Genomic DNA, 22,768 nt, shown 5'->3' on the forward strand with positions numbered 1-22,768 from the left:
ATCGGCAATTAGGCATTAGATATCAAGGGCCATAACCATCTCACTTCCTTCAATTTTGCAATTTCAGTGCTAGGAATACAGCCTGAAGGACAAACCAGAAATGCAAAGAAAGTAAAAGTTCCATAAATGTCCATCACAGCATTATCTCTAAGAGGGAAAAATCAGATATAACCTAAATGCCCAGTAAATTATGGAACACCCCAATCATGGAGCACTGAGTAGCCATTAAAAATGTTTTTGTAGAATATTTGATATGGAAAATGCTCATCCTTTGAAGTAAAAAGCAGGTCACAAAATATATACATGCAATATAAGCCAATTTTAGAACTATATACACACATCTGTAGATACTCAGATATATTTTTTCATAAATGTAAAAATGACGGGAAGGAAATACACTGAAGTGAAAATGACTTTCTCTCTGTAGTGAACACTAATTATAGTTTAACCAGGAAATATAGACACAAGTGATATTTAAAGAAAGAGATAGTGATTGAGCTGGGCTTTCTCAGGATTGCAGAAGAGAAGGCTCAGGGCAGGCCAGCCAGCCGTGGAGCAGGAGAGAAAAGGCAGACGCCATTCATTCAGGATGACAGCGCTAAGCCTGAGCCTAGAGAGACATAGATGACACAACCTGTGCTCTTGAAAAGCTCACTAGAATAAACTAAACATGTTTGCTTGTTTAGTGTGGAAACTTTCCAATATATGCAGGAAGAGGTATGATAGCATCACGAGCCCCCGTGTCCCCACCATATGGTGGTGACAAAGACACGCTCACAGCTAGCCTTGCTTCCTGCATACCCCACCAGCTCCCAGTTCACATACTTCATACGGTGCACGAGCAGAGCCCGCTGCAGCAGCAGGTGGCGCATGATGGTGGAGAGCTTGCGCTGGGTTTTCGGGGATGACATTGGGTAGAAAGAGCCAACTTGAGGTGATGGAGAGTCTTAAGTCTTGGAACGTGATTAGTGTTAAGGAGGAGACGTCCAGGATGCCTACGGGGCAAGGTAATGATATTTAAGCTGATACCTGAAGGATAAGCAGAAGTTGAGTTGGTGAGGGGAGGAAGAAGAGAACATTCTAGACAAAAAGCATAGTTTATGGAAAGGCCATGGTGGAGAGAAACATGGCTATTCCAGGAATGGAAGGGAGGTTGCTGGTGTCTCACACTGAGACACCTGTGAGCACTGAAGTATGTTATTTTTTCCTTGCTTTGAATCTTGTGGAGAAAAATATGAATCTAGGTCAGGTTTCTCCACCTCGGTACTATTGTTTGGAGCTGGATGATTCTTTGTTGTGGGGGCTGCCCTGAGTAATATAGGATGTTTAGAGGCATCCCTGACCTCAAGTCACTGCGTGCCAGTATTGCCATCCTCCCATGACAATCAAAAATGTCCACAGACATTGCTGGCTGTCCGCTGGGGGCACGAGGACCCTGGTTGAGAACCACTGGGCTGGGGGGAGGCAGGGTGGCCACAGCCCTGGGGCTCCCTGGGATTGGCCGGTTGGCCAACAAGAAGTTAGAAGTTAGAAGTAAGAAAAGCCCCGTCTGCTTATACTAGGGTATCACCCACTGAGGGCGCCTACAGATCACAGGGAGGCATGGAGGTCTCACACTTTCTCTGTGCCCCTCTTATAGGTCACGGTCAAAATTCCTCAGAAGAACTCATAAAGAACCAGCTGGCTTCCTTCCTCATCCAGTGACAGAAAGTTCAGCAAGATCAACAACAAAACCAAGAAAAATGAACCCTGCACACTAAAAGTCTCAAGAGAAAGTCCCAGAATTTGAATTGATAAGCAGGGTAGGGTAAAGCGTGTGTGGAGAGCCTTTTGAACTGCTGGCTTTCAGGGTCATTTTAAAAAATAGACTCAAATATCTTATCTTATCTCTCTGATATACCCTTAATTTGCCTTTATGGGAGAAGAAAAAGCCATTGTTTACAATTGTATTAGTATTAGCATTGCGACAACTGCTAGCACCTTGCTTTGTATTCTGGACTAAAACTCATTAAACACAGGCTGCTCTTAACTTCTTGGGTAACTCTTTGTCCATCTCAATAACCCAAGGGAATGGGAATACTGTCCCTGCTATTGGTATGTGGCACTCTATATAATTCCTGTCCCTCCCCTGCTATGGGTAAAGAGCTTTTGTTTCATGGATTTGATTAACAAATACCTCTGGCCTGCTGTCTACCCGTGGCAGGCCCTGAGGTAGGCTCTAGGGACAAAACCTAAACATGACACCCTTGGAGAGTGGGGAGGTAAACCAGGAAAGAGACATTGAATGTCCAAGGTTGGTTCTATTTTGTAAGTTCAAAAACTTGGTCAGACCAAATGAGACAGAGTCATGCTGGACCAATTTTATAAGAGATTGATTTAGAAACCAGATGTCAGTTTATTCACTTAAGTGAGATCTGTATCTCACTAATCAGTCTCCTCTCCAGAATGCTGCCTTCCTTTAGTCAAGGTACCTGGCAAATTAGTAGTTAGTTTTCTTAGTCCTTGGTCACTGGAAGATTCCTTGGTGAGTACTGGAGTTGGAACAAAAAGAGGTGAATTATAGAGATAGTTTGTTAAGTTTGTGATCACAGATTCCTCTGAGAATTTGAGGAAAAGTTTGACCCTCTCCTAAGAAAAAATATGCCTTCTGTTTAATTTTTGTACCCAGCGTCTGGGGGTGCTCAAGCTCATTAGCTGACCCTGGCTGTATTTCACTATTTCACCCAGGCTGAGCCCCATCTTTTTTTTTTGAGACAGAGTCTCCCTCTGTTGCCTGGGCTAGAGTGCCATGGTGTCAGCCTAGCTCACAGCAACTTCAAACTCCTGGGCTCAAGGGATCCCCCTGCCTCGGCCTCCCAAGTAGCTGGGACTACAGGCATGTGCCACCATGCCCGGCTAATTTTTTCTGAAAATATTTTTAGTTGTCCTGATAATTTCTTTCTATTTTTAGTAGAGACGGGGTCTTGCTCTTGCTCAGGCTGGTCTCGAACTCCTGACCTCCAGTGATCCACCTGCCTCGGCCTCCCAGAGTGCTAGGATTACAGGCATGAGCCACCACGCCCTGCCTGAGCCACATCTTGATAACCAATCCTTATTCCACTAAAGATCTATTTTATTTTTTTAGAGATAAGGTCTTGCTCTATCACCCTGGCTGGACTGCAGTGGCGTGATCATAGCTCACTGTAACCTGAAACTCCTGGGTTCAAGCACTACTCCTGCCTCAGCCTCCCCAGTAGCTGGGATTATGGGCATGAGCCACTACACCCGGCTAAATTTTTCTTATTCTTTTAGACATGGGGTCTCACTATTTTGCCCAGGCTAGTCTCAAGCTATCCTACCACCTCAGCCTCCCAGAGTGCTAGAATTATAGGCATGAAGCACCACACCCAGCCTGGTGATTAGCTTACACCTGAGGTTTAAGGTCCACCTCTATAACTAGGAGCAGAGCCCCCTAGTCTACCTGGGCTGAGAGTAAGGGAGGGAGGGATCCCCATAAGAAAATCAGGGCTATAGCCTGAAGAAGAGAACATGGAGACTGCAGAGTCCCCTACTGAGGGATACTGATGCCACTGCCAATCTTTTAGTGCTACAGACACTGCTACAAAGGACCCCATTAGGAGCAAATTGGAAAAGATAGAGAATGTAATGTTTCCTGCCTCCTAGGCAAGCACATCAGACTCGCTGTAGCTGTAAGACAATCAGCTCTTTTTTTTTTCTTTTTTCTTTTTTTTTTGAGACAGAGTCTCGCTCTGTTGCCCGGGCTAGAGTGAGTGCCGTGGCGTCAGCTTACCTCACAGCAACCTCAAACTCCTGGGCTTAAGCGATCCTCCTGCCTCAGCCTCCCAAGTAGCTAGGACTACAGGCATGCGCCACCATGCCCGGCTAATTTTTTCTATATAGATTTTTAGTTGTCCATATAATTTCCTTCTATTTTTAGTAGAGACGGGGTCTCACTCTTGCTCAGGCTGGTCTCGAACTCCTGACCTTGAGCAATCCACCCGCCTCGGCCTCCCAGAGAGCTAGGATTACAGGCGTGAGCCACCACGCCCGGCCAGACAATCAGCTCTTTTAACCAATGAATAGGAAAGGCACTATTAGCTCTGAAGAAAAGTCCATACGGTTGATTTTGACATCCTAGACAATTATTAATCTCCTTGCACTTTTTTTTTTTTTTTTTTTTTTGAGACAGAGTCTCACTCTGTTGCCCAGGCTAGAGTGAGTGCCATGGCGTCAGCCTAGCTCACAGCAACCTCAAACTCCTGGGCTCAAGCGATCCTCCTGTCTCAGCCTCCCGAGTAGCTGGGACTACAGGCATGCACCACCATGCCCGGCTAATTTTTTCTATATATATTTTTAGCTGTCCATATAATTTCTTTCTATTTTTAGTAGAGATGGGGTCTCGCTCTTGCTCAGGCTGGTCTCGAACTCCTGAGCTCAAACGATCCGCCCACCTCGGCCTCCCAGAGAGCTAGGATTACAGGCGTGAGCCACCGCGCCCGGCCCTCCTTGCACTTTTAGTGACAGGAACCAATTAGAACCTTAAGGAGCTGTCTGCAGTAAAAAAGTTCTCAGGTTATGAACCACCTAATCTCTCTGGGTATTTGGATGTGGGTCAGTCACAGGAGTATTGGGTGTAAAGCTGCTGTTTCTGGGCAGAGCCTTGACAGGCTCCAAGAGGAAATGCTGCACTTCTGGGTTGAACAAAGGACACAGGAAGCTTTTCATGCAGCCTGGAGAACCCAGCTGAGGACGCGCCACCTTTTGGGCCATAAGTAGAACTACAGCACTGTCCTCTTGAGAGCAAACAGGACAGACCTCCCCGCGGGTGTTCTTTAAACCATGTTGCATACAACCGGCAGGCAATGCAATGAGGAAATCAAGAGGCCAGGGTCATATCCCTGAAAGAAGTGAAAACAGGGACTCCAACAAAAACTTGTACACGAATGTTCGCTGCAGCACTATTCACAGCAGCCAAGAGGTGGAAACAACCCAAATGTCCGTCAACAGATGAATGGATAAACAGAATGTGACATATCCACACAATAGAATATTATTCAACCATAAAAAGGAAATACTGATACCTATGGGTATGAATCTTGAAAATCATTATGCTAAGTGAAAAAGTCAGAAACAAAAGGACAAATACTGTATGATTTCAACTTACATGAAATGTCTAAAATAGGCAAATCCATAGAGACAGAAAGCAGATTGGTGGTTGCCAGGGGCCCTGGAAGCAAATAGGGGTGTGACTGCTAATGGGTGGGGGGTGTCCTTTTGGGGTGATGAAAATGTTTTGGAACTAGATAGAGGTGGTGGTTGCACAACATTGTGGAAGTACTGAATGCCACCAAATTGTTTACTTTAAAATGGTAAATTTTATGTTATGTGAATTTCATCTCAATTTAAAAAACCAGGGTCACAGAGCTGGTCAGGGGAATTTGGGCAAGCCACATAACCTCTGGGACTCCATTTCCTCCCAATCTCTGTAGTGACTTCTGAAAGAGGCCGCCTTGGAAAAATAACAGGAAAGTATCCAATCCCACAATTTCCCCAGTAACAGCTAAAGATCAATCCTCTGAGCTCTCTCAGCTTTTTCTCTCTCTGACAGGCACCCTGCCGGGTCCATTTCACATCTGAAAAGAGATGAATAGACAGACAGAAAGGAAATGTAAATCTTTCTCTTTACATTCCCAGCTCACTGCCTTTTAGAATTTGTTTTATAGCCTCAAGGAGTGCCTGAGAAGCTCCTAGACAGACAGCTGGGTGCAAACTCCAAGCCTCGGCTTCCTGCCCAAAACCGTATCTCAGGGGTGAGATCACATCCCCAGTGATAAGCCTCACTACATTTCAGAGATAACCAAGTCTCCAGGAGAAGAAAAGCAGGAAAGACAGACAACCTGACCTCTCGCTGCCTCAGGCTGATTACTCCACAGCAGCTTCTGTTATCAACTGACAACAATCACTATTTTTTTTCCTTTCTCTTTGTACCCATAAAAACAGCAAGTCACTGGCCTCAGTGTGCCCACCCCACTTCTCTTCTCTGGGTGCAATGCCATCCCCTTTTTCTCTGCCTCACCACTCAACTCCCCTCTTTTTCCCTTCTCTCTAATCTCACTCTCTCCTTCTAAAAGATAAAATTTATACTTTTACATCCTAATCTCTGTGTGAGAAGTTTTTCTGTACCCGTGCCATGAGCACCTACTAAGTTTTCTACCCTAACAACGTCCAGCTTTCATTTGGTTATTTTGTAAAGGATAAAAGGGAACTGATATTTATTTTGATTTTATTAACCTTTTTGAAAAGGAAATTAAATACACCTGGTAAAAAAAAATCAATGAAATGTAAATCTGGTGCCCAATCCTGTGGCCCCCATGAAGAAATATTTATCATGCACCCACTAGCTACCAGGAACTGGTGCCTTCTTTTCAAGAACTTCATTTTAAGGAGGAGGAAATGGAGGCTCAGAGAGGTTTAGTGATAGCCCATGGGTCACACAGCTTAAAGTGACCAAGTTAGGACTGGAATCCAGCCCTTCTGATTTGATTTGATTGATTTATTTATTTATTTATTTATTTTTTTGAGACAGAGTCTCACTCTGTTGCCTGGGCTAGAGTGTCATGGCATCAGCCTAGCTCACAGCAATCTCAAACTCCTGGGCTCAAGCAATCCTTCTGCCTCAAGCCTCCCAAGTAGCTGGGACTACAGGCATGCACCACCATGCCCAGCTAATTTTTTCTATTTATTTTTTAGTTGTCCAGCTAATTTCTTTCTATTTTTAGTAGAGATGGGGTCTTGCTCTTGCTCAGGCTGGTCTCAAACTCCTGAGCTCAAACAATCCACCTGCCTCGGCCTCCTAAAGTGCTAGGATTATAGGCATGAGCCACCGCGCCCGGCCTGAGAGCTGGTTGTGAAAAGAGCCTAGCACCTCCCCTAGTTGCTTCCTCTCTCACCGAGTGATCTCTGATGGCTCCACTTTGCCTTCCGGCATAACTGGAAGCAGCCTGAGGTTTTCACTGGATGCCCAATTTTCCAGCCAGCAGAATCGAGAGCCAAATAAACTTCTCTATAGTTTTTTAAGAGATGCGGTCTCACTCTGTCCCCCAGGCTGAAATGCTGTGGACCAATCATAGCTCACTGCAGCCTTGAGTTCCTGGGCTCAAGTGATCCTCCTGCCTCAGCCTCCTGAGAAGCTAAGACACAGTAGCTAAGGCACACGCCTGGCTAATTAAAAATTTTTTTTGTAGAGACAGAGTCTCACTTTGTTGCTCAGGCTGGTCTCAAAATCTTGGCCTCAAGCAATCCTCCTGCCTCAGCCTTCCAAAGTGCTAGGATTACAGGTGTGAACCACCATGCCCGGCCCCTGAATTTGCATTTTAAGAAGATCCCCAGGTGATCTGCCAGTATTGAGGTTTTGGAAGTGCTACACTAGGAAAGGTGTTGCCAGGCCTTCAGGCTAACTGAATTTATTCTTAGCCTGAGTAGGTGATGGGCCTGAGGAAGGGATATTAACACACGGAAGCAACCTTAGCCTTAGCTGTGTCAATGGGTGCCAGGGAAGAAATAGGGTAGTAGCAAGAGAGTGGGGGTCTGGCCCCAGTTCTAGGAGTAGCTGCCACTTAACTGGCTGTATGATTGAGCCCACTGCTGGGCACATAGTAAATCAACAAATATTTTTAGACAAATTACTAAAAATTGATTAAGTCTAGTTAACCTTTCTTAACGTAGTTTCCTCATCTGTAAAATGGGGATGATGATAATTACAGCACCCAACTGGGAGGGCTGTTAATGAGGTTAAATGAAATAGGGTAAGTGAAAGTTACCGTAGAGGTGTTATTTGTTGTTATGGAGTGAAGCTAAGATTTCTGCAGTTTTTGGAAAGGGGATATTCTGTGTCTCCCAAAAGCTGGCTGCAGTTATAGGGTGCTATGTAAGATGAATGCAAACTTGGTTTCAGAGAAGAGTGGTAGAAAGGACTTGACAAAGTCTATCTCTGCTGGCAAGCTTGCAGGAGATTTTCACTTTCTGCATTATTAACTTCTATATTGCTCAACTTAAAAAAAATGACATACAGAATACTTCTGAAATTGGAAAAGAAACCTCATTAGAGGAAAAAACTAGGGGAGAGAAGGAAAGACTGTATGGTCTTCAACTGCTTTTTTGTATCACGTCTTCAGAGGCTCAACTCTGGATGAGGGCTACCAGGGGAGAAGGAAGCAGGCAGGCTCCCTGGCAACGACCCAAGCAGATTACCCAGCATGTCAGATGATGTAACATCTTAAGACTCAGAAGTTCACCACCCTTTTTCTAAGCAGTTAGAGAATTCATCTATCAGCCTAAACAGACTTTTAGGAGTGTTACTAAGGAATTTTAAAAGATTCTTTTGAGAGTAATGAGGTTAATTATCATACTGCTTTTTTTTTTTCGTGAGGTAAAATTCACATAATATAAAACTGATCATTAACCATTTTAAAGTGTATAATTCAGTGGCATTTAGCGCATTCACAATGTGGAGCAACCATCACCTCTATTTAGTTCCAAGACCTTTTGCTTGCCTGAAAAGGAAACTCTATACCCATTAAGCAGTCACTTCCTATTCCCTGCTCTACCCAGCCCCTAGGAACCACTAGTCTATTTCCTGTCTCCCTAGATTCACCTAATCTGGATATTTCATATTGTAGAGACAAAAGTGACTTCATCTTGGATGCTAATCTGCCATGCTGACTTCTGATTAGCCCCAGTCCCATGAGTGCCTCATGATTTCTTTTTTTTTTTTTTTTTTTTTTTTGAGACAGAGTCTCATTCTGTTGCCCGGGCTAGAGTGAGTGCCATGGCGTCAGTCTAGCTCACAGCAACCTCAAACTCCCCTCAGCCTCCCGAGTAGCTGGGACTACAGGCATGCGCCACCATGCCCGGCTAGTTTTTTGTATATATATATTTTAGTTGTCCATATAATTTCTTTCTATTTTTAGTAGAGACGGGGTCTCACTCTTGTTCAGGCTGGTCTTGAACTCCTGACCTCGAGCAATCCGCCCGCCTCGGCCTCCCAGAGTGCTAGGATTACAGGCGTGAGCCACCGCGCCCGGCCATGATTTCTTATTTACTATTCTTAGTGTAAAAAATATGCACTCACCATAAATCCTGTCTTTAGATCAAAGCGACCTTGATGTTATCGCACTTTATAGGCTATGATGCACATAGCACACTTGCCTGTTCTGAAGGGTTGCCTTTAATTGTTTTTATAGAGCACTTACCCCTGTCACTATGGTATGGGGAGTAACGGTGCAGAGATCTACCTATCTTGCCCAAGACCACATTTCCATCTGTAAGTTCCCCCAATAAAACACCCTTGACTGACAAACTGGATTTGTTTGCCTCATTCTTTGGTTTCTTTGCTCCTTTGGCATTTGGGGGCCACTTTCACAGAATACATATCAATGGAATCATTCAGTATGTCACCTTTTGTTCTGACTTCCTTCACTCAGCATATTGTATTTAAGGTTCATCTATGTTGTAGCATGAATCAGAATTTTATTCCTTTTTCTGTGTGAATAACATTCCCTTAGTATTCTGTGGAATACTACCTTTTGCTTATCTATTCATCAGTTGATGGACATATGAGTAGTTTCCACCTTTAAGCTACTATGAGTAGTGCTGCTATGAATATTTGTGTACAAATATTTGTTTGAATATCTATTTTCAATGGGGTATATATATCTAGGAATGAAATTGCTGGATCATATGGTAATTTGATGTTAAACTTTTTACATTCCCACCCAATATATGAGGGCTCCAATTTTTCCACATCCTCACCAACACTTGTTATTCTCCTTTTTTTTTTTTTTGTGTGTTGAGACAGAGTCTCACTTTGTTGCCCAGGCTAGAGTGAGTGCCGTGGCGTCAGCTTAGCTCACAGCAACCTCAGACTCCTCGGGCTTAAGCGATCCTACTGCCTCAGCCTCCCAAGTAGCTGGGACTACAGGCATGCGCCACCATGCCCGGCTAATTTTTTCTATATAGATTTTTAGTTGTCCATATAATGTCTTTCTATTTTTAGTAGAGATGGGGTCTCGCTCAGGCTGGTCTCGAACTCCTGACCTTGAGCGATCCACCCGCCTCAGCCTCCCAGAGTGCTAGGATTACAGGCGTGAGCCACCACGCCCGGCCTTCCATTTTTTGATTTTTGTTTTTGTTTCTTAAAATTACGGAAGCATCAGATTGCTTTTGTTAACAGGGTTACTCTTCTGAAACTTCTGCTTAAGGGCAGTTGCACACAGAGAAAATGACATTCAGTGATAGGTTGACTGCATGTTCTTATCCATCCACTCCTGCATTTCAGTCATTGAGCCCCTATTGATATCTTTTAACCCCTTTTCCTTCCAGTGTGTCCGATCTTAGTAAATGCACCACTGTTTGCTGGGCTGCTTGTGCCCTGGGATAACCTAGGAGTTATCCTTGCCACTTCCTTTCCCTTTATCCCCCACATCCAATGCATCATCAACTCCTGCTGATTCTACCTGCATCTCAGATCTGCTCATTTCTCCTAATTTCTGCTGCAGTCATCCTATTTTAGGTCACCATGATCTCTCAGCTGCCTCTTCTCCTTTTTCTTAACCACCTATATAAATTATTCTATATAACAAATGACCACTAACAGCAGTTTCAAATAACCATTTATTAATATTATATCACAATTTCTGTGGGTCAGAAATCTGCTGTGGCTTTGCTAGGTGCTCACAGTTCCTAAAAAAGTCAAAATCAAGGCTGGGCAGGGCTTCAGTCATCTCAAGGATCCACTGGGGGAGGCTCCACTTCTAAGCTCGTTCACGTGGCTGTTGGCAGGCCTCAGGTCCTTGCTGGCTGTTGGCCAGACATCAGTTCTTTGCCATGTAGGCTTCTCTACAGGGCAGTTTACAAGATGGCAGTTGCATACCCTCAGAGCAAGTAAGCAAAAGAGTGAGAGAAGGGGCCCAAAAGAGAAGTCACAGTTCCTATGTAACCTAACTTTGGAAGTGATACTCTATTACATTGCTATCTTCTATTCATTAGAATCGAGTTACTGGTTCCAGTCCATGCTCAAGGGTTGGAGGGTATGAAGAATAGGAGGCAAGAATCACCAGGAGCCATCTTAGAGGCTACCTAATACCCATCTGCCCTCCAGCAGCCAATGGTTCATGTCCTTCCCACATGTAAAATGCATTCTTTCCCCTTGAAGGGCCTCAAAGCCTCATCCCATTATAGTATCAGCGCAAAGTCCAGAATCTCAAAACTAAATCAAGCCCTGGTGTAGATTAATCTCCTTGAGTGTAATTCCTTAAGTACATTTCCACAAGTACAGATCCTTTCAATCTGTGGACCTGTGAAAATAAGGAGGTAGATCAGTTGTTCCCTACACATTCAATATACAACAGTTTGACAGACATAGGGCAATGAGATGGTTAATTTTTGTGTGTCAACTTGACTGGGCAAAGGGATACAGAGATAGCTGGATAAAACATTATTTCTGTGTGTGTCTGTGAGGGTGTTTCCAAAAGAGATTAGCATTTGAATCAGCAGACTGAGTAAAGATCACACTCACTGAATGGGCATCATCCAATCCATTGAAGACCCAGACAGACCACAGAGGCAGAGGAAAGGCAAATTTGCTCCTTTTTTTTTTTTTTTTTTTTTGAGACAGGGTCTTGCTCTGTCACGCAGGCTGGAGTGCAGTAGTGTGATCACAGCTCACTGTAACCTATGATCATAGCTCACTGTAACCTTGAACTCCTGGGCTCAAGCAATCCTCCCAGCTAATTTCAGCCTGGTCTTGAATTCCTGGCTTCAGGCAATCCTCTTGCCTTTCCAAAGTGCTGGGATTATAGGCACGAACCACTGTGCCCGGCCTGCTCCCTCTAGGATAGTCATCTTCTGCCCTTGGACATCGGCACTCCTGGTTCTTGGGCCTTCAGACTGAGGTACCTACACTAGTAGCTTTCCTGGTTCTCCAGCTTACAGATGGCATATCACGGTATTTCTTGGCCTCCATAATCACATGAGCCAATTCCCATAGGAAATCCTCTCTTATATATCTCTACATCCTATTGGTTCTGTTTCTCTGGGGGACCTGACTAACACAGGTAACTCTTGTTCAAAAAGGAGGAACGTGGGAGGCACAAAGGAGTCTCTGGTCCCTAACAATCCTGAAATTCAGCTGGGCAAATGTTGGAAGTTCCATGATTAGTTCTCAGGGCCTGAGAATAATTATCTATGGCTTCAGCTCTACTCTGTGAGTCTTCCTTTTCATAAAAAATAGCGTATTTACAGTTGAGTAGATGTCTCAGTCTCCTTCCTGCCAGAATTCTGAAGGTCTGAATTTCTCTCTTCATTCTGTATTGTCTCTTTCTCCCTCAGTCCAAGAGTCCAAATACAACTTTCAAGAACTTTGTAGTTTCCTAGGAATCTTCTTGGGCACTCCATCAGACAAAAGCCACATCCATAAATCTCCCTGAAATAAATTCTTCTCTACTTGGGCTCCTGCTGAGAGGGATGAGGAACAATGAGCTTAAATCTCTTCCTTGGATTTCCAATAACCAGCTCCTTCTCATTCCTCAGGGATCTTAGCTTAAATGTTATTTCCTGAGACACCCTCCCTGACATCCAGTGCGAAGGAGGCCTCACATCCAGTTATTTTCACACCTCAGCATCCTGTTTATTTTCTTCTTAGCATCATACACTGCATTTTTTCCTGCTTATTATCTGCTTAATTTTCCTGAAAGATTCATGAGCAGGTACCGCGTCTTGTTCCTACTGTTTCCCCAGCATCTAGTAGGCCTGACACATGGGGGTGTGCAGTAAATAAGTGAAAGAAGAACCATCAAGAGGGAAGTAGCCAAAAGCTTCGGTAATGTCCTTTGATTGTCGTAGTGTAAGAAGCCCAAACCTGGCCTCCAATTTCAGCTTTACTACCACTCAGCTGTGCGCAAGCGAGTTCAGCACTCTGAGCCTCAGTTACCTAATCTGTAAATAGGGGATAAGCACATACTTACCTCAGAACGCTAAATGCCTACCTTCTAAAGATGAAAGAAGGTAATGGAAGAAAAGAGCCTCGTGTAAGGTTAACATTCCATAAATAGAGTTGTTATCGATATTATATATTACACACAATTCTGTTCCCTTACGGCAAGAACGGCTCGGTGCCTCAGTTCCCTCTTCTCTACCCAGGGTCGATCTCCACGGGTCCTTTCCGAAGAGTTTCCATAGGTATGCACGGGAGCGCACAGATCAAGGACGAGGCTCCCACGCACGCGCAGACTCACGTGTCCAGTGGCGACCGCCAATGGCCCTGCCCCGTCGAGCCCCGCCCCATTGCGCCATTAGCTCAGCGCCAGGGTAGCAGAAGGCCCAGGGGGCCTGGCCTGTGTGCAGCGCGTCTTGGGGAGGCCCAGGCGGCCGCCTGCAAGTCAGGTGCGCAGCTTCGGGGCGGCTCAGAAACCCCAGCGGAAGGCAGCGAGGGGCGTGTGGAGCCGTAGGGTCAAGGAGCCGGGCAGCAGGAGGGACGGCCCGGAGCTCCAGCGGGGCAAAGCGCAGGCAGGCGGCCGGCCGGCGGGGCTGCCCGGCGCGGGTGTTCCGGCGATGTGTGGCGCTGAAGCGGCGGCGGGAGCAGCGGCGGCGGCGGCGGCGGCAGCGGCAGGCTCGGCTTCGGCTTCGCGGCGGTGCCGGCGGCGGAGGCGGAGGCGCAGGCTCTTCCTTAGGACCTGGCGAGCTCGGGCCTAAGCGGCGGCCCTGCAAGGCCCCTGCACAGCCTGCCGAGCCGGGGCCCTCCCCGCCTGGCCCTGCCCCGGGAGCTTTCCTCCCCGGCCGGGGATGAGGCTGGGAGGCGGCCGCGCGGGGCCCAGCACAAAGGCTTGTCCTCAGGGGCCGCCGCCTCCGCTGCTGCTGCTGCTGCTGCCGCCCGCCTAGAGCCGCCCGCCGAAGCGGAGCCGGCGCCAGAGCCCTCGTCCCCGGCGGTCCCCAGGGGAGGCTGCTGCCAGTCCCCCCGAGGCCCAGAGATCCTAGCTCCGAGCCCTTCGCTCCCTCGGCAGCGGAGGGACCGGGCAGCTGCGCAGCCTTTGCCGCTACCGGTTTTGGGGGCACCGCGGAGCATGTCCGAGGAGAGCGACATGGAGAAAGCCATCAAGGTAAGTAGGTGCTCCCTCTTCCCCTGCTTTGTCCTGTGGCATTCCTCTCCGCTCCAGCCTCAGAAAGCAGGGAGAAATCAGCCGCCGCGGATTCCGAGGACCGCATTTTACAGCCCTGGGGCGAAGGGTGTATGTGTGTTTCCTCCTGCCTCCAACTTCCCTGGTTAATGTGATTTGTGCTCAGCTAGAAAGAAGGTGAGTGGCGTGGAGATATTTGATAGGAGTGGAACGAAAAGGACCCCCGAGTGCTTCCGGATGGTCTGCCGTAACAGCTCTTCGAGGGTTGGATTTTACCCATTCCTCCCGGTTAGTTTGAAATTAGCCTCCTGGAAATCTGCAGTTTGAGAAGTTGCCTTACAACTTGCCGTTTCCAGTGCCTGTTATATTCTTGGCCTGTCCTTTGGTGAATAGGTTGTTCTCACTTTTCCTTGTGTTTTCCTCCCCTTTTTGCTTTTTCCTCTCTCTCCTTGTAGGGAGCATTGACTTAGGAAGAGCTAACAGCGTTATACGACTTATTGCTCTCTTAACCGAAAGAAAAGCAAATATGTGTGTTCGAAATGACCCAAATAAAATAAGTTTTCTAAAATCTGCTTTTTACTTAAAAAAATAAAAAGGCAGGTTTTGCCCACTAAGAGTCAGTTGTTTGTCTTGACTAGCTAGGATATTAGTGTTATGAAAATTGAACACTGAAGCTTAAAGTTTGATGCATAATTACTGGGTGATAAGTCAACCCAGTGCATTTAGGAATTTCATTTTCCTTTGAGGAACAAGCATCTATTGGTATCCGTTGCTTATCTTCCCCTTCAAGACCCAGTCACTATTACCAGTAACTATTTAAGAATTTACACTTCTAACCATTTTTTGGGTGGTATACATAGTTTATAGAAATCACCATTCTAAAGAAAGTTAACCTTTTAAAGGAGTAATCAACATACAACATACACATTAAGGAAGATCAGATTTTAAATAACAAAAATAAAGGTTCTAAAAGACTGCTTTGATATACCCTTTTTTTTTTTTTTTTTTGGTTTGGGTTTTATTGGAACAGAGTCATGATTTGCTGCCTGAAGTTATATAATTGGGTTGTGAAGCAAAGCATATATGGCAGGTTTTTAAATTCAACAGTTAATGCCTTCTTTGTGCTAAGCAGTGTCCTAGGCACAAGTGGTACAAGCCGGACTCCTAGATGTCCCTGCACTCATGGATCTCATATTCTAGATGGTGGCGTTAGGTAATAAACATTGCCAGGTGGTTATAATTAAGAAGTATAGAAAGGGTGAAGAATACTATTTTAAATAGGGTAGTCAGGGAAGGTCTCTCTGATGAGGTAATGAGGGAGCAAACCACCACTGTCTTAGGGAAGAATATAACAGGCAGTGGGAAACAGCAAGTACAAAGGCCTTGAAGTAGAAGCAGGCCTAGTGTGATCTAGGACTAGCAAGGTGTCTGGAATGCAGTGGGTCAATGTAAATGATGTTATAGAGAAGTAATGGGAAACAGAATATTTAGGACCTTGTAGGCCATTGTAAGAACTTTGGCTTCGAGCCTGATTAGAAGGTGAACTATGGGAGAGTTTCGAGCAGAAGAGGGACATAGTTCTAGGAGAGAAGCATACAAACAGAGAGGTAGTGTTACTCAGTGGTTGTTATAGTGTTTCTAGGTAGACTTATTAGTTGAAATCCCAGCCTTTCCATTTATTAGCTGTGTGTCCTTGAGTAAGTCACTTCTCTGTCTCTCAGTTTCCTCATCCATAGACAGGAGATAAAAGCACTCTCCAGCTCATAGGGTTTTTTTGAGGATTAAATGAGCAAATATTTCTCAATGTGCCTACAGTAATACCTAACACTTAGTAAGAGCTCAATGAGTATTAGCTCATAGCACCTTAAGGGTGCTTTAGAAAGAATTGTAGTTTTCTTCACTTGTTGATTCTTGCCCAACCTAATTTTCTTAAATTGTTTTACCTTTTCTTCACTCAGAGTACTTGACAGGTCCCTGGTGAATCTTCCTACTAATTTGGGCGTGTCCACCCAATACAAATTGGAGCTGAAAATATCTGATCTGACAACCAGTACTGACTAGGATGTACTCCTTTGGAAGCAAGCCAGCATTATATCAAATAAAAGACTTTTGGTCTGTGGTGTTGTGTTGTGTTCATTGTTTTGTTTTTTTGAGGTGTTCATCAGATAGTGAGCACCAAGACCTGTAGAGTTCACCTGGAAAGCTGTTTTCCTGGCCTCCAACCACAGTACTTTTTTGGGCAGAGTAGTAGTCTTTTTACTGCATATCCATCCCCAGTTGATGGACATTTAGATTGTTTCCAGTTTTTAGCTGTTATGAATAAAATGATAAAACTACAAGTTTTTGTGTGAGAGATACATGTTAATTTCTTCTGGGTAGATACCTAGGTGTGGAATGACTGAGCAGTATATAGTAAGTTTATATTTAGCTTTTTAAAGAAATTGTCAAACTTCTCCACAGTGACTGTACCATTACACATTCCCACTAATAGTGTTTGAGGGTTCTAGTTTTTCTGTCATCTTCACAAATGTTTAGTATTATCAGTCTGTGTCTTTTAGCCATTCTGGTGAATGTGTAGTGGTATCTCATTGTGGTTTTAATTTACATTTCCCTAGTGACTAATGCTGTTGGGCATCTTTTTATGGCTTATTTGCCATTTGTGTTATCTTTTCTGGTGAAGAGTCTATTCAAATATTTAGCTCATTTTAAAACTGGGTTGTATGTCCTATTATTGAGTTGTAAGAGTTCTTTATAAACTCTGAATAAAAGTCATTTGTCAGATATATGATGGGAAAATACTTTCTCCCAATCTATGGCTTATCTTTTCACTTTTAATGGTGTCTTTTGAAGAGTAAAATATTTTAATTTTGATGAAGTACAGTTCAGCAAATTTTCTTTGTTTTATGGATTGTACTTACGGTGTTATAGCTAAGAAATCTTTTCCTAGTCCATGGTCACAAGATTTTTCTATGTTTTCTTCTAGAGGTTTTATCATTTTATTTTATTTTATTTTTTTGAGACAGTCTCACTCTGTTGCCCTGAGTAGAGTGTCATGGCATCAGCCTAGCTCACAGCAACTTCAAACTCCTGGGTTCAAGCGATCCTCTTGCCTCAGCCTCCTGACTAGCTGGGACTACAGGTGTGCACCACCACACCCAGCTAATTTTTTTCTAATTTTAGTAGAGACGGGGTCTCACTCTTGCTTAGGCTGTTCTTGAATTCCTGAGCTCAGGTGATCCTCTTGCCTCAGCCTCCCAGAGTGTTAGGATTACAGGCATGAGCCACTGTGCCTGGCCTAGAAGTTTTATGGTTTTACCTCTTTCATTTAGGGATAATATTGAGTTAACTTTTGTGTTTAGTATAACATAAAGGTCTAATTAAACAAAAAGTTTAATTTTTTTTTTTTAAACATGGATATCCAGTTGTTCTAGGACCATTTGTTGAAGAGACTGCCTTTCTTCTTTTTTTGGCCATTGAATTACTTTGTCACGTTTGTTGAAAAGCAGTTGATCAGTGTATGAGTTTTTCTGGATTCTCTGGTCTGTTCCACTGATGAATATGACTGTCTTTATGCCACTACCACACTGGTTTGATTACTGAAACTTTATAGTAAGTTTTCAAATTTGATAGTGTGAGAACCAACTTGATTCTTCTTCTTCAAAATTGTGTTGGGGCCAGGTGTGGTGGCTCACACCTGTAGTCCCAGCTGCTCTGGAGACTTAGGTGGGAGAATCACTTGAGCCCAGAAGTTGGAGGCTGCAGAGACCTATGATGGCACTACTGCATTCCAGCCTGGCTGACAGAGCGAGACCCTATCTCCAAAAAAAAAAAAAAAAAAATTAGCATTCACTATTTGAGTTCTTTGTATTTCCAAATATATTTTAGAATCAGCTTATCAATGTCTTCAAAAAAATTTTCCAAGATTTTGATAGAGATTACACTGAACTCATAGGGCAATTTTGTAGGGTGTAGTGGCATCATCACAGCTCACTGCAGCTTCAAACTCCTGGGCTCAAACTCCTGATCCTCCTGCCACAGCCTCCCAAGTAGCTGGTGCTATAGGTGTGCACCACGACGGCTGGCTAATTTTTATATTTTTAGTAGAGATGGGGTCTCACTCTTGCTCAGGCTGGTCTTGAACTTCTGAGTTCAAGCAATCCTCCCACCTCAGCCTCTCAAACTTCTGGGATTATAGGAGTTAGCCACCATTCCAGGCAAGTAAAGTGTTTTAATTAACCCATGCCTTCCTATCTTCTCCTTTGTCTTTAAAATATGCCAGAAAATGTGCCATCTACATACAGTCTAGTTGAATGATATCATTGTGTTAATTTCTTTTGCATAGTTGGGCTTGGTGAAACCTTAGCTCTGGCTAGTGTTTATGGCACTAAAAAGATGCAAGAATTAAACGTGGGAAAAGGACAGGACGTGTACGAGAAATGGGGTTCAGAAGTCAGGCTATTGGGAAGCCTGGTGGTGCCTCTCCTATCTTCTGCAAAGTCAAGTGTCAAAACTCCAGTGAGAGTCTCCACAAGTTGAGCTTTCTTACCTGTCCATCAGGTAGAGTACCATCTTAATAAGTACAGCGGAGAATTTGGTTTAACAACTTATTTTCACATCCTAGGAGCTGGGCATATAGACTCTGATCTGATTATAACAAATAATTGATTAGAACAAATTTCTGTTTTTCATAGAGTCTCCTATGAGTGTATATTAATAATTCCATTTGCATTGAGTGGAGGGATTTGGCAAATGATTTCACTCTACCATGAAGCTGAGATTATGCTCCAACTCCCTTTTCCCCAACTAATTCATTCCTCTCTGTCTTCTCAAACTCCTAAATCAAACAGGCCATGTAGTGGAAAGTGAAGAAGGTAGACGGGTAGATGGGGAGGCTTGAGTTCTGTTTAGGAGGTGGTGAGTGAAGACAGGCTGGGACCTCTGTGATTGGGCAGTACTTGTCCCTAATCTTCATGCTTGGGCCTGGGCAGTTATCCTTAAAAGGGGGACTGTGCTGGGGAGGAGACCAAAGCCATAGATTCTAGTCTTGATAGTGTGTGTAACTCACTGTGTGACCTTGACAAGCTCCTTAACCCTGATGCACAGTTTTTTAGTAAGGAGTTTGTGTGATCTTGCTGGTTCCTCCTATCTGAATATCCTTTCCTCATTCAGCTTTAGTCTGCCTTTCTAGTCAATTAATTCTATAGTTCTTGAACATTTACTGTAGAATTGGGTAGCAGAAAGGGGTGAGATGAAGGCTATTCTAAGCTTGTTAAATACACTTGCACATTCATTGGGCAGAAGCTCTGTTTTCTTTTTCTTTTCTTTTTTTTTTTTTTTTGAGACAGAGTCTCACTCTGTTGCCCAGGCTAGAGTGAGTGCCGTGGCGTCAGCCTAGCTCACAGCAACCTCAAACTCCTGAGCTCAAGCGATCCTCCTGTCTCAGCCTCCCGAGTAGCTGGGACTACAGGCATGCGCCACCATGCCCGGCTAATTTTTTTTTTTTCTATATATATATTTTAGCTGTCCATATAATTTCTTTCTATTTTTAGTAGAGGTGGGGTCTCGCTCTTGCTCAGGCTGGTCTCGAACTCCTGAGCTCAAATGATCCGCCCACCTCGGCCTCCCAGAGTGCTAGGATTACAGGCGTGAGCCACCACGCCCGGCCGAAGCTCTGTTTTCATCTCTGAACTTAGCCTGGTGTCTGGCACATACTAACTGCTTAATCAGTGTGTATTACATGAGCAAATATCCTATTCCCCTATGCTAGTAATCAGAATTCTAGTGCTAAACAACAAAACAATTTGAGAGTTTCACAGACTTTGGCCTGATGTCTTAAGGTCTGTAGATGCTTTCCTATTTTACCTGTGGAACTCTGCAAAAAATGAATGACTATCACAATTTAAACATGACTTTCTTATCTAAAAATATATAGCAACAGAAGCTTAACGTGCAGTGATGCTAGGAATTCCATTAAAACTTTCATTAAACTGTAGAGGCTCTACGCTAAACTATTGAAAGTTATTTATAAAAAATATAGTTACAGAATGAATGTGGCAGAATACCTCTGTACTCAAGTGATAGTGAAAACAGGCATAAACTAGGATGTAAACAGTCAATGGGGAAGGGTGTTTAAGGCAGAAAAGCCTGTCCATGTGAAAGAGGGTAAGGCTCATTAAAGTAACTAACATATGAAATTTGGTCAGTTTGTAAACTGTAAGGAAAGAAATTAGGCCAGAAAATCAAGCATAGACCAGATTCTAAAGACCTTATCAGTCAGAAAGGAATCTAGATTTTATTCCAAGGGCAATAAAGGTTCTAAGCAAAAGTATGACATTAAATTTTTTTTGAAAAAAGATAATCTGATTGTTGTGTGCAGAAAGTGTGAGCAAAGAACTGTGTCAATAGAGATCATTTGGGGAGGGAATGGAGAATGACTGCTATGGGGTATGGGTTCTAGGGTCATGAAAATGTTCTACAATTGATTGTAGTGATGGTTGCACAACTCTGTGACTATACTAAAGACTTTTGAATTATACACTTCAATGGGTGAATTGTATGGTACAAGAATTATAGCTCAATAAAGCAGTTATTTAAAAAAAAAAGCATCTGTGTACTCAAAATGGTGCTATTGCAAATTAGGTACTTATAGCCAGGCATGGTAGCCCATGCCTGTAATCCTAGCATTTTGGGGAGGTTGAGGCAGGAGGAACGCTTGAGCCCAGGAGTTTGAGGTTGCAGTGAGTGATGATGGACTGCAATCTAGCCAGGGCGACAAGAGTGAGACTCTGTCTCAAAAAAAAAAAAAAGAAAAGAAAATTAGGATATTTACTATGATATTTACTATTCTTTTATTTGCACTTTTAAATCTGGAATCTCAGAAAATACATTTGACCATTGTAGCAAAGAGGCATTTAGTAGTTGAAGGATTTTCAAAGAATATCTTCCTCCCATATTCCCTAAAAAGCATTAATGGTCTACTCAAATGACCTTGTAGATAAGCTGAATAATCTTTTTATCCTGAAGTCTTTGCTTCCTTGTTGGAAAACAATGTCTAACCGAGTCATTTAGACAGAAGGCCAAAAAACACAAAGCTCCACTTATCAGATTCTCTTCGAAGATGAGATGTTGAGTGATAGGTCTTTTTTCCTCCCATTTCTGCTTAAATTTTCACCTTTTTAACTGGGAAATCATTTTCTGCTCTCTCCATTTTTTTATTTTAATAGGAAACTTCCATTTTAGAAGAATACAGTATCAACTGGACTCAGAAGCTGGGAGCTGGAATTAGTGGTCCAGTTAGGTAAGAGACCCATGTGAGAACCATGGCAAAGTTGCTCTTAAGAAGGGCCATTTGAAATACATCTTGGGCCGGGCGCGGTGGCTCACGCCTGTAATCCTAGCACTCTGGGAGGCTGAGGCGGGAGGATCACTCGAGGTCAGGAGTTCGAGACCAGCCTGAGCAAGAGCGAGACCCCCGTCTCTACTAAAAAATAGAAAGAAATGATTCGGACAGCTAAAAATATATATAGAAAAAATTTGCCAGGCATGGCGGCGCATGCCTGTAGTAGTCCCAGCTACTCGGGAGGCTGAGGCAGAAGGATTGCTTGAGCCCAGGAGTTTGAGGTTGCTGTGAGCTGGGCCGATGCCACAGCACTCTAGCCCGGGCAACCAGAGCAAGACTCTGTCTCCAAAAAAAAAAAAAGAACTACATCTTGAATTAGAAGCATCAGGTGTGCCAGATTTGAGAAATAGCCTTAGTTTAACAAGTCGAGGTTTTTATGTTAGGCTTTTTCTTATGCATTTAGAAATATAGTTAAGTGATCAAGTCACATGGTCTATAAAATGGAGTCATTTAAAATGTCAAGACTATAGGAGTCTTGACACCTGTGAGAGTCACCTGTAGCCAGCAGAGGCCCTCACTTCTTTACTGGCTCCCAGCAGGGAGGTGAAGGTTACATGGCTCAGGAGCTGAGGCCTGGGCACTGGCAGCTGGTAAGGCAGTGAGATGCTGCTTTGCCCTGCCACCTCCTGGCAAGTTTGTTCTGATGCACCTGGACATATCCTTGATTAGAAGTACAAATCTCAAAGAACAGACTTCTTAAATTTCACTGTAACATAGATGATCTCTGATTGATTTTTTTCTCCAAATGTAGAGTTTGTGTGAAGAAATCTACCCAAGAGCGATTTGCACTGAAAATTCTTCTTGATCGTCCAAAAGCTAGAAATGAGGTATGGTCCTTTATTGCCTTGACTTGCCTAAATATTTCAAGTGTCTAAGAATTGTTCTTTTTACAACAACTTCCCGGAGAGAATACAAAGATGCATAAAGAATTTTATGTCCACGCTTGAAGTTCTGACTGGGGGTGATGGGGGTAGGGGGAGGGGATGGGTGCACACCTACATGACGAGTGCGATGTGCACTGTCTAGGGAATGGACACGCTTGAAGCTCAGACTCGGGGGGATGGGGGGGCATGGGCAATATATATAACCTGAACTTTTGTACCCCCATAATGAACTGAAATAAAAAAAAAAGAAAAAGAAATGGGTAACATCAAATAGTTATTGCTCTTAAGAAAGGGAAAAGAGAACTGTGTGTAAA

General features: G+C 43.9%; 3 protein-coding genes across 13 annotated transcripts in view; 2 read left to right on the forward strand and 1 right to left on the reverse strand.

Moving 5' to 3' along the window:
* ALDH2 (aldehyde dehydrogenase 2 family member) overlaps positions 1 to 2,041 on the forward strand; it is a 28,526-nt gene extending 26,485 nt beyond the window's left edge. For both annotated transcript variants that reach the window (XM_069497176.1, XM_069497177.1), the window contains one exon: positions 1,640 to 2,041. In XM_069497176.1, coding sequence (XP_069353277.1) covers positions 1,640 to 1,672 — 33 coding nt within the window. In that variant the 3' untranslated portion in view covers positions 1,673 to 2,041. The remainder of the gene's footprint in view (positions 1 to 1,639) is intronic.
* Positions 2,042 to 13,717: 11,676 nt separating this feature from the next.
* Positions 13,718 to 14,149, reverse strand: LOC138401933 (putative uncharacterized protein encoded by MAPKAPK5-AS1). Its single transcript, XM_069497626.1, has one exon. The coding sequence runs from the start codon at positions 14,147 to 14,149 to the stop codon at positions 13,724 to 13,726; it is 426 nt and encodes a 141-aa protein (XP_069353727.1). The 3' UTR covers positions 13,718 to 13,723.
* Positions 14,100 to 22,768, forward strand: part of MAPKAPK5 (MAPK activated protein kinase 5) — a 33,776-nt gene continuing 25,107 nt past the window's right edge. For all 10 annotated transcript variants that reach the window (XM_069497615.1, XM_069497616.1, XM_069497617.1 and 7 more), the window contains exons 1-3: positions 14,100 to 14,153; positions 21,395 to 21,468; positions 22,322 to 22,397. In XM_069497615.1, the coding sequence (XP_069353716.1) occupies positions 14,118 to 14,153; positions 21,395 to 21,468; positions 22,322 to 22,397 (186 nt within the window). In that variant the 5' untranslated portion in view covers positions 14,100 to 14,117. The remainder of the gene's footprint in view (positions 14,154 to 21,394; positions 21,469 to 22,321; positions 22,398 to 22,768) is intronic.

The sequence above is a fragment of the Eulemur rufifrons genome, chromosome 21 (genome assembly GCF_041146395.1).
Source record: "Eulemur rufifrons isolate Redbay chromosome 21, OSU_ERuf_1, whole genome shotgun sequence".
Taxonomy (NCBI): domain Eukaryota; kingdom Metazoa; phylum Chordata; class Mammalia; order Primates; family Lemuridae; genus Eulemur; species Eulemur rufifrons.